This window comes from Balaenoptera musculus, chromosome 3, assembly GCF_009873245.2.
Source record: "Balaenoptera musculus isolate JJ_BM4_2016_0621 chromosome 3, mBalMus1.pri.v3, whole genome shotgun sequence".
Taxonomy (NCBI): Eukaryota; Metazoa; Chordata; class Mammalia; order Artiodactyla; family Balaenopteridae; genus Balaenoptera; species Balaenoptera musculus.
In genome coordinates, this window is record NC_045787.1 from 169,194,508 (window position 1) to 169,205,301 (window position 10,794).

At 52.9% G+C, this 10,794-nt stretch overlaps 1 protein-coding gene across 1 annotated transcript; it reads right to left on the reverse strand.

The window, feature by feature from the left end:
- Positions 1-233: 233 nt before the first annotated feature.
- Positions 234-10,794, reverse strand: TBXA2R (thromboxane A2 receptor). Its single transcript, XM_036847739.1, has 3 exons — positions 10,447-10,794; positions 4,982-5,850; positions 234-967 (listed from the first exon to the last, which is right to left on the reverse strand). Exons 2-3 carry the CDS (start codon positions 5,765-5,767, stop codon positions 722-724), a joined length of 1,032 nt encoding a protein of 343 aa, XP_036703634.1. The 5' UTR covers positions 5,768-5,850; positions 10,447-10,794; the 3' UTR covers positions 234-721.

Here is a 10,794-nt window from a genome sequence, read left to right on the forward strand (position 1 = left end):
TGCAAAATGGGTTTAATCCCAGAACCCTCTCCTAGGGGCTGTAGGGAGGCTTCCAGGAGATCCAAGCTGTAATGTGCTTAGGGAAGACTCAATAAAGGAAGTGGGGAGAGGAGCTGGAAGCCAGCCCAACCTCTTGGGGCTTCCGCAGTCCCCCAGTCCTGCTCGGCTGCCACACGGTTGGATAGGAATATTGATACAAGAAACTTCAATAATTGACAATTTCAGAGCCAAAAGAGATTATATTTTGGCAAGAGAGGGAGTCTCTTGCCCGTTCTCATTCAACCTTTTCTAGACAGAGCCTTCTCAAATTGGGCTGTCAAAGGGAATCAACTGTACCCCAGTAAGTAGGTCATATTCAGGGGTCAGAGTCCCCCATTTCTGGAGGATTTCTGCAAGGGGAGGCTTACAAGTCTGCTTTCCTCCAGACACCATACCAGCATTGCCCACACCCTTCCTGGGATTCGGAGGGGCCTCTGAGTGGGGAGGGGGCTGAGAGAGGGGAGGAGCTTTGGAAAGGGGAGTCAGGGAAGAGTTCGAGGGTCCCCAGGGATGATGGAAGACAGCACACAATCCTGCCGCTCAAACTGTCCATCCTGCACTCCTGGCTCCTGGACTTCCGAACAGGCAGATGCGACTGACAGGGAGGATGAAGGTTTGATGGGGGACATGCTGGCAGGGTGCTCTGTCCTTCCAGAGCTGCCCCCGACGTCCAGCCCTGGCCCTACTGCATCGTGGACCTGCGGGTGAGCTGGGGTTGCAGGGAGAGCGACCTGGACCTGGTACTGAGGCGAGGGTGGAGGCGCCGGATCACCGCCCGGCGAAACAGGATGTACACCCAGGGGTCGAGGATCTGGTTCCAGGTGGCCACGCGCAGGTAGATAAGCAGCTGCTGCTCGGTGGCTCGGGACAGCTGCCCGGTCGGGCTCATGGCAGGTGGGCTCCGCAGCACCGTCTGGGCGATAAAGACCTGCGAGGGGAGGGGGGTGTGTGTGTGTGTGGCCAGAGCGGTCAGCCGGGGGCCAGGCCGGCCACCAGCCCTGCCCTCCACCAGCACCTGCCCGGGCCACCTGCCATCCGCCGAGATCCCGTGCCGATTCTGTCCCCGAGGTGCTGTGTGACCTCGGGAGAGCTGCCTGACCTCTCTGAGCTTCAGCTGATGTGGCCGAAAAATAGCACACTTTTCCTGCTCCTCTCCTGGGCACAATTAAACGTGGTGGACAAGAGGACTTGCACACGTGAGCAGGTGGAATCACTGTGACTGCCAGTTTCATTATTCTATCAAACATTTATATTTTACACAAATTTTATAATATAATATCAAATTATGGTATAAAATTGTATATTAAATAATTAAATTTTATGTTGTTTATTTTATTTTAAGTCAGTTTATATTATATTAAAATTTATAGTTTATAAAATTTTATGACAAATAATTTTATGTTAAATTCTTATATTAAATCACTTTAATATATTTTATTAAATATTGGATTTTATATTTAATATTATACAATATGTAATGTAATAAGGTATTTACAGATTATCATAGAATATAATTAGTTACCTAATAATTAATATATTGTTAATTATAACTATTATATAAGTTATGTTATATATATTATATAGTATTTAAAATTATATATGTAATTATATAATATATAACATAATTATAAGGATGTGACTATAAATTACATAATGATTGATATAATTATTAAGTATTAATTAATAATATGTAATTATAGCTATATGTTATATAGTATTTAACAATTATATAATATATATTATATAATGATTGATATATTATTAAGTATGAATGAATAATATATAACTATAGTTATATGTTATATAGTATTTAACAATTATATAATATATAACTATATATTATATAATGATTGATATAATTGTTAAATATTAAGTAATAATATGTAATTACAGTTATATGTTATACAGTATTTAACAATTATATGATTGATATAATTATTAAGTATTAATTCTAATATAATATAATTAATTATAATTATTATATTTCATAATTATAATCAAATTTATACTATATTTAATATAATTATATTCATATTGTATTGCATGTATTATATTAAAATAAATTTTTTTCTTTTTTTTTTGGCTGCGCCGTACAGCTTGTGGGATCTTAGTTCCCTGACCAGGGATTGAACCTGTGCCCTCAGCAGTGAAAGTGCAGAGTCCTAACCACTGGACCGCTAGGAAATTCCCCATAAATTATTATTTTAAAATTGTTTCCTGAGCACCTACAGTGTGCTGGGCAATTCTGGGGACACTGCAGTGGCCAAGACAGACCCAGGTCCCACTTGCACAGGCTCACAGGCTCACAGCCCCATTAGGACATGTGACCAAGTGGTTGCAGCTTGGCGGTGGGAGTGGGGGTGACCTAGCAGTGATGCAGGCACTGTTGGAGCCCAGAGTAGGAGCCTGACCAGGCTTGGGAGAGGTAACCAGATGGCGAATAGGAGTTTCCCAGATGAGTTTGAAGGAAGTGTCTGTGGGCCTTTCTTCTGGGACAATAGGGAGCTATGGGAGGTTTTAGAGCAGGAGTTGGCTCGTGGGCCAAATCTGGCCTGCCACCTGTTTTTGTTTTGCTTTGTTTGCTTTATTTTTGCCTTTTTGGTTTGTTTTGTTGTTTTGCTAAGAATGTTTTTACATGTGTCAATGGTGAGAGAAAAAAAATAGAAAGTATATTTTGGGGGTTTTTTAATTTAAAAAAATTTTTATTTTTATTTTTTATTTTTTGGCCGTGCCACGCAGCATGCTCGACTAGGGATCGAACCCGCAACCCCTGCAGTGGAAGTACAGAGTCTTAACCACTGGGCCACCAGGGTAGTGGCCTAGAAAGCATATTTTGTGACGTGACAATGACATGAAATTCAAATTTCAGAGTCCGTAAATGAAGTCCTACTGGTGCACAGCCGTGCCCGTTTGTTTCCATGTAGCTTTCATGCCACAGCAGCAGAGCTGCGTTGTTGTCACAGAGACTGTGTTTAAAGGGTTTACTATATGGCCTTTTAGGAAAAATTTTGCTGCCAAAGGGGACCAGGAATCGTTTAATGATTCAATGATTCTACCTAGGATGCCTTCTTGGTTTTTACCTAACAGTTCAACCCCTATTTAGAGCAGGGCAGGGCTCATCCTGGGTATTTCAAGAGAGTCAAGGCTGGAGGGCAGGGAGACAGAAGAGGCTGAGGCAGATCCTTCTCAGGGACTTTGTGGTGAAGGTGACATTTGAGGAAAGACATGGAGGAGTGAGGGAGTGATCCATGTGGAGATCTGGGGTAGGGGGAAGCATTCCAGGCAGAGGGTACAGCCCAGTGCAAAGGTCCTGGGGCAGGACCGGGCCTGGCATGTTGGAGGAACAGCCAGGAGGCCCATGTGTCTGGAGCAGAGTGAGCGAGGCGGAGAGAGGGAGGTGGGGGGGCAGGGAGGGGACAGGGCAGGTAGTTCAGGGCCTTGTGGGTGGCAGGGAGGACTTGGATTTTTACCCTGAGGGAGGTGGGAGCCCTGGAGGGCTGTGGGCAGAGGGGGGGACCTGACTCAGGTGTTCACAGGCACCCTCTAGATGCTGCCCGATAAATAATAATGATAATAATTATAAGTGAATATAGAAATGGGCTCAGCTCGACACAGATGTAGAGAATAAACGTATGGACACCAAGGGGGGAAAGTGGCGGGGTGGGGCGGTGGTGGTGGGATGAATTGGGAGATTGGGATTGACATATATACACTAATATGTATAAAATAGATAACTAATAAGAACCTCCTGTATAAAATAAATAAAATAAAATTCAAAAATTCAAAACAAAAAAAAGAAATGGCCTCAGCTCTATGAGACCAGGCCTGGGAGGGACACCCCAGGTACAGAACAGAAGCACATTTCTCAGCCAGAAGCATCATCCGGTAACTGCCACTCCCCTGGGACCCATCAGCGCCTGCAGCTTCACGTATCACAAAAAAATTTATGTTCCTTTCTTTTTTTTCTCCCACCATTGACACACGTAAAAACATTCTTAGCAAAACAAAGCAAACCAAATTTGCAATCTTCCTATCCCACAGGTTTAGTTTTTGTTTTAGCCCTTATCACTTCCTAATATCTACCATTTCACTTATTTATATACTATGTTTATTTTCTGTCTTCCCCATGACCTAAGAGTTCCAGGAAGTCACTCAGTTTTGTCAGTTTTGTTCCCTGTGCAGTGCCTAGACCAGAGCCAGCAACACACTCATTGCTCAATAAATGTTTGTTGAAGGAACAAATGAATAAATGAATTCATGTCATCATCCTGACAGTCACTCTGAGAGGCTGGCACCTTTTTAGTCATCCCCATAATAAGAGGAGATTGAGGCTGGAGGAGGGAAACCCGTAGCCAGAGTCACATGATAAGTCCTTGTTGGATGTGGGCTGGAAACCAAGTATCTGATTCCAGTCTCCAGACTTGTCCCCATCCAGTCAGAAATGGAAAAATAACCACTCCAAGCGGCCAATTACATCAATCAGTGGAAGGACTTCAGCGAGCTCCCCTGACTCAGGGAAGATCTGTGCAAGGCTAGGGTCCAGCCCAGAACTAGGCACAAAGTAGAAATGATTCAGTAATTGTACCTGGAATGTCCTCCCTGCTTTTCTCTGGCAGGTAAACTCCTCTTCATCCTTCAAAACCCCAGCTCCAATGCCCCTCTTCCAGAAAGCCTTCCCTGATATCCCAGGGAGAGCCTGGGAGCCCTTCCCTGGGCATCTCAGTCCCAGGACACTGCCTCTGCCCCAGTCCTGCCCCCAGTTTGGGATTATCTGTGTCTTGCTCATGGGTTCCTCAAGGAAGGACCCTTGAACACTGGGGTCACGCCCACATTTTCTTGGGCGGACGAGAACCTGAGGGTTATGAATTCATTCGGGAGGAACCGAGGCCCAGTCACCAAGGGTGGGCGGGAGACCCCGGCAGCCCCTGCCCCCGCCACTCACCAGCAGCGGCATCCAGCAGATGCTGGCCACCACCATGATGCCCGTGAGCTGAGCCATCATCTCGACCTCGCAGTCCCGTGGGCGCTGCTGGGCGGCCTCCTGCCCGTGGTAGACGTGGCACAGGGTGGCCACGCTGATCGTGTTGAGCAGGAAGGACAGCCCCACCGAGAGGCTGCCGAGGAGGGTGAAGAGCAAACCGAAGGCCACGTCCCCCGGCTCGGCACCGAGCGTGAGGAAGCACCAGGAGCCCGGGTACTGCACGGTGTAGCGACCCACGCCCAGCAGGGGCAGCAGGCCCAGCGCCAGCGCGGCAGCCCACACCAGCCCCACCGTGGTCCAGGCCCGGCGCTGCGAGGCGGCTGCGGGCCGTGAGAAGGGCCGGGTGATGCCCAGGTAACGCTCCGAGGCCATGGCGGCCCCCAGCAGCAGCGGGCACAGGCCAAAAAAGACCATGATGACTCCCATGAAGTGGCAGAGGTTGCAACCTGGGTCCACGGACTGCCAGTCCAAGAGGGCGGCGTGCTGGGACACCACGATGGTGCCAGTGACCAGCAGCCCCATGAAGTCGGTGATGACCAGGCCGCAGAGGAAGGTCAGGAAGGAGGATCGCGCATGGGAGCTGCCCTGCCGCGCACTCACCAGCACGCTCAACGCCAGCAGGTTGGAGGCCAGGCCCACCAGGCAGAAGGAGGCCGCGAACCAGGGGGAGGCGATCAGGCGCCGTTCCTCCAGCGTGATGTTTGTTGGCCGCAAACAGGGCCCCAGAGAACTGCCATTGGGCCACATGGCGCCAGAGCGGAGTGGGGAGGGTCACCACCCCATCAGGCCAAGGCTGCAGGTGGGGCGGACTGGCACTGGCTCAGGCACACCTGGGGAGGGGGGTGGCGGAAGAGAAGATTTGCTGGTGATTCATTCTGCATTTTAGTCTGAGCAGCCCTGGTGAACTCCTACACAACCTTCAATGCCCCAGCTCAAATATCCCCTCCTATAGGAAGCCTTTCCTGACCTATCTCACTCCCCACTCAGTAAGTATTACTATTACTACTATGACTAGCTCCAGCCCTGTCCTGCCCAGGCTCAGTGACCCTCAAGGGTGAGGATCAGTTCTATCTCCTCTGGGAACCCTGATAAGACACCAGTTAGTATTTGCCAGGTCTCAGAGAAGGGCTGAGAAGCCCCAGTTTGAACTCCAGCCCTGGTACCCACTGTGTGACCCCAGGCAAATGATTTCTTCTCTCTAAACTTCCATTTCCCTGCTGGTCATCCATCTGAGCCCTTGGTGGACTGCAGAATCCAGAACAGATTTCAGCTATTGTAAAACAGGACACACCCAGTGTGGGGAGGGCGGCTGGCTGGTGGCCAGAGGTCGCTGGTTCTCGAGCGGGCTCCAAGGTCAGCCTTGTGGGTCACAATTTCTCGTGAAATTGTGGGGGAGGCCCAGCCCCATTGGTGTTTTAGGGAGAGCCTTCCTCACATGTTGGAATCGTGTAGATTCTTTTTTTTCCCCCATTTTCATTTAATAAGAAATAAACCGGGGCTTCCCTGGTGGCTCAGTGGTTGAGAATCTGCCTGCCAATGCAGGGGACACAGGTTCAAGCCCTGGTCTGGGAAGATCCCACATGCCGCGGAGCAGCTGGGCCCGTGAGCCACAATTACCAAGCCTGTGTGTCTGGAGCCTGTGCTCCGCAACAAGAGAGGCTGCGATAGTGAGAGGCCCGCGCACCGCGATGAAGAGTGGCCCCCGCTCGCCGCAACTAGAGAAAGCCCTCGCACAGAAACGAAGACCCAACACAGCCATAAATAAAAATAAAATAAAATAAAATAAAAATAAATAAAAATTAAAAAAAAAAAAAAAGAAAGAAACCCAGAAATCCAGTTCCATCTGGGAGCAAAACTCAGGTCATTTGGAGCAACAGGATCCCCAGGGACGGGCTATAAACAATAGGAGGAGGGTAATGGGCTATAAACTACCCTGTGTGGGGCTGGGGGAGAAAACTGGAGAGACATGTAGGTCTGACTGCCTCGGGTGTGGACGAATCAGCCAGATATGGGGACGCTGAGTAGAAATAAAATGAGACCATTCAAAAGCCAGCTTCCAGGGGCTTCCCTGGTAGCCCAGTGGGTAAGACTCCGCGCTCCCAATGCAGGGGGCCTGGGTTCAGTCCCTGGTCGGGGAACTAGATCCCACATGCATGCCGCAACTAAAGAGTTACATGCCACAACTAAGAGTCCACATGCCACAACTAAGAAGTCTGCATGCTGCAACTAAGAAGTCCGCATGCCACAACTATTCCCCAAAAGGACACAGCAGGGAGGGCATAAAGTCACCCAGGGGGCCGGCACCCCACCCTGGGTGCACAGCACGAGCCATCCTTGTGCTGGCAGGGAGGGGGCACTGGGTGGCAGGATCAGAGTGGGCAAAGGTGGGGAGGCAGGACCATAGGAGGCACAGATGGCCCAGGCAGTTAAAGATCAGAAAGGTCCTCTTATGATCCCCATTTTGCAAAGGCAGGGAACCTGAGGCACAGAGAGGTTAAATAACTAATCCAAAGTCACACAGCCTAGCCGGGGTGGATCTGAGATTTAAACTCTGGCCTCGTTACATACAAATGTGTGTAACTGAGTCAAAGGCCTGCCAGTCAGGTGGAGGCTGGTGGCAGGTGGGTGTGGAGCGTCACCATCATTGGAATTTTCCTTGATGAAAAACAGATAGAATTTTTCTAGGGAATTCCCTGGCGGCCCAGTGGTTAAGACTCCGAGCTTTCACTGCAGAGGGCATGGGTTCGGTCCCTGGTCAGGGAACTAAGATCCTGCAAGCTGTGCAGCTCAACCAAACAAGACAAACAAAAAACACACCAACCAACCAAACAAACAACAAAAAGGGATAGAATTTTTCTAAAAAGTTGGTCAGACTGGATTCGAATCCACGAACCCTCTTTGCCCCGCTCTGAGTCTCAGTCTCCCTTCCTATAAAATGGGGCGGATGATGAGAATGATTTCGTCTGTGCCCAGGGCTAAGCCCATGTAGGCGCTGCATTCGTGCTGGCCCTGGGCCCGTGCCTGTGACCTGGCCTCAGCAGTGAGCGTGCTCAGCTACCCCCTCACTCCCCATCTCATTAATTCAGCTCAGCAACTCCTTATCGAGCCTCATAAATTATCCAGCTCCTGATGGCCAGCTCCACAGAGCTTCCCTCCCAGGCTGAGAGCCAAGGCCACTGCCACTTCGATGGGGGCGGGGCCTGGAGAGGGAAACCAGAACCCCAGAGGGGTGGGGGCGTTCCACGGTGCTCGGCCATCTGAGCCGTCCACTCCCGGGCAGGGGTGTGCTCTTTGCCGTCTCAGATTTGGCCTGCACTCGGATTCCCCCTGGGGCGGGGCGCTTGCTCCCTCCCTCCCTTGAGAGCTGGTATGCGCTGTTTCTAAACATTCCTGGGGACTCGGGCTGCGCCTGCGGTCACTGCCCCTGCCTCAGCCCTGAGTGACCGCCAGCTCCTCCCGGGTCTCATGGTCCCCTGGTTCCCCACCTTGCGTGGGAGCTTATGCGCCCGGGGACACACACCTCGTGTCTGCCTCGTCTCCCATGTCTGGGAACAAACCTGTGGCCCAGGGCCTTTGGCCTGGGGGAGGCTGGAAACTGGCACCACTCCCTCTGGCCCCAGCCGGCGGTTTCCAGTCCCCCCGAGGGGTTCAGGTGAGAGCGGCCAGCTCAAGTTCCCCAGGCAAGCGGGCCAGAGGGGCACCTGGTGAGGCCTCCCTTCCCCTCCCACATTGGCCGGGAGGGCTGGCAGGGCCCCCACCCTGCAGGGGACCGTGCTCTTCCCAGCCCGAGGTCCATAAGCACCACTGTGTGGCCCTGGGGGGAAGTGCTCTCCTTCTCTGTGCCTCAAGAGAAACATGCACCCCAGATTTGCTGGACAAACCCAGGATTCCATGGCCCGAGAGGGGGGAGGTTTGGACTTTGAAGGTCCAGGGTTCTGGAATTCTAACGAGTTCCCAGTTCTGGAAGCTGAAGGCCCCAAGAATCTAAAATTTCAAGGGGCTGAGGTTCCAGAACTTTGATGGGAATTTGGTTGGGTCCTGGGTTCCAGAAATCTCTCTCTCGGGTCCTGGCTCCTCTCTGGAGGATGGACTTTCACTGCTCCCTCAGCCTCCCTCGGTGAGGCTGGGAGGGATCTATTCACCGCTGTCCCAGAGGCCTGTGCGCTGGGTTGGGCTCGGGCACCAGGCTGGTCCTCCCTCCGCCCACTATGGTGGCCCCGATGGAATGTGGCCTTTGGTTCCCAAGGGCCAGGCCCCTCCTCTGCCTGATGGTCCGTCATCACCTGCCCCATTCTTCTCCTCCTGCTCCTGTGATCCATCCGTCTTTCAACAAGTCCCTTGCTGAGTCTCAGTGTCCCCCTCTGTGAAATGGGGATAACAAGGACACCGACTCGCCTGCTGGCATTCTGGCTGGTCTTCCCAGGCCTGACCTTCTCCTGCCACCGAGACTTTGCCTCCGCTGTGCCCCCCCCATCCCCACCCCGCCTGGTGCACCCTTCCTGCTTCCTGGCTGTGCTCACAGCTCGTCTCCTGGCTGCGTGCATGGGGCACGCAGGTGGGAGCCCTGATGCTCTGTGTGACCTTGGCCCACTTCCACATTTCCTAAGTCCTTTAGTGCTGCCCAGGTGACCAACGACGATGTCCTCTGGCATGAAAGTGCAGGGACCAGGCCAATCTCTGCATCATTTCCTGCCCTTACCCGATGCAGACCTGCACGCCTGAGGGTGTGGATCCCCTCCACGCCCTTGTGCAGCCACAGACGCCCACACAGACACAAACGCATACATGCAGGGCCGCTGTCAGTCCCCAGGCCCGCCCCTGCCTTCCCCCACCACAAGACTCAATTTCCGGGAATTTTCCTGTTGGTGACAGCAGCCAGGCCCCCACCCCAGAGACATCACAGTCAGCCTGTCAGGGTTGGAGCTGAGCCTTGGCCCGGACTCACACAGTCCCTCCCTCTGAGCCTCAGTTTCCTTATCTGTCCAGTGGGCGTCCCCCAGCACTGGCGGGGGACGGATGGGTGATGAAGGGACAGGACCCAGGCCAGGCGGCAGTGGTTAATGATGGGCACAACTCCGAGTGTGCACACAGACACACAACCAACCAGACGTGTGCTCACACTCACAGCCACACCCAGCACCCTGGCACCCTCTCCGGCTGTGGCGGCACCACTGGACACGGAGTGGCCGGGCACAGACCCAGCGAAACCCACACACAAAGCACATCCTCCGCCACACTGGCCACAGAGGCACACGCAGGTGCCCAGGGCCGGTAGCACTCCAGGCACGGGACCCAAGCTCACCAATGCCCCGGAACACCCAGCACCTGGCAACTGTCACCGCCCACGGTGAAACACCCACAGCAGGGCGGGTCACCGCAGGATACACCCAAGCCACACCTGCCCACTCTCATGCCCCGCCCCTAACCTGATAACCAATTGTCCTCAGCAGGCGATGGTCGATGGGGCGTGCAGGAGTAACCAGCCGCGCAGTCGTGTCCCGGCGGACCTGCGGGTGCCGGGCTGGAGGGGGGCGTGCGGAAGCGGAAGCAGGGTGGCCCTGCCTCCGGGGCCCCTGGGGAAACTGAGTCACGGCGGGAGGACCACGCCGAGGACCCCGGCACTGCCACGTCGCGGCGGGACACAGATGGAGGGTGGGGCGGCGCGGGGTCCCGGGCCGCGGGAGGGGCGGCGAGGTCCCCTCCCGGCCTGGAGGGGGTTCGGCGGGGGCTAAAAATAGCCCGGGGCTGGGGCTCCGCTCTGCGGCCGGCGCCTG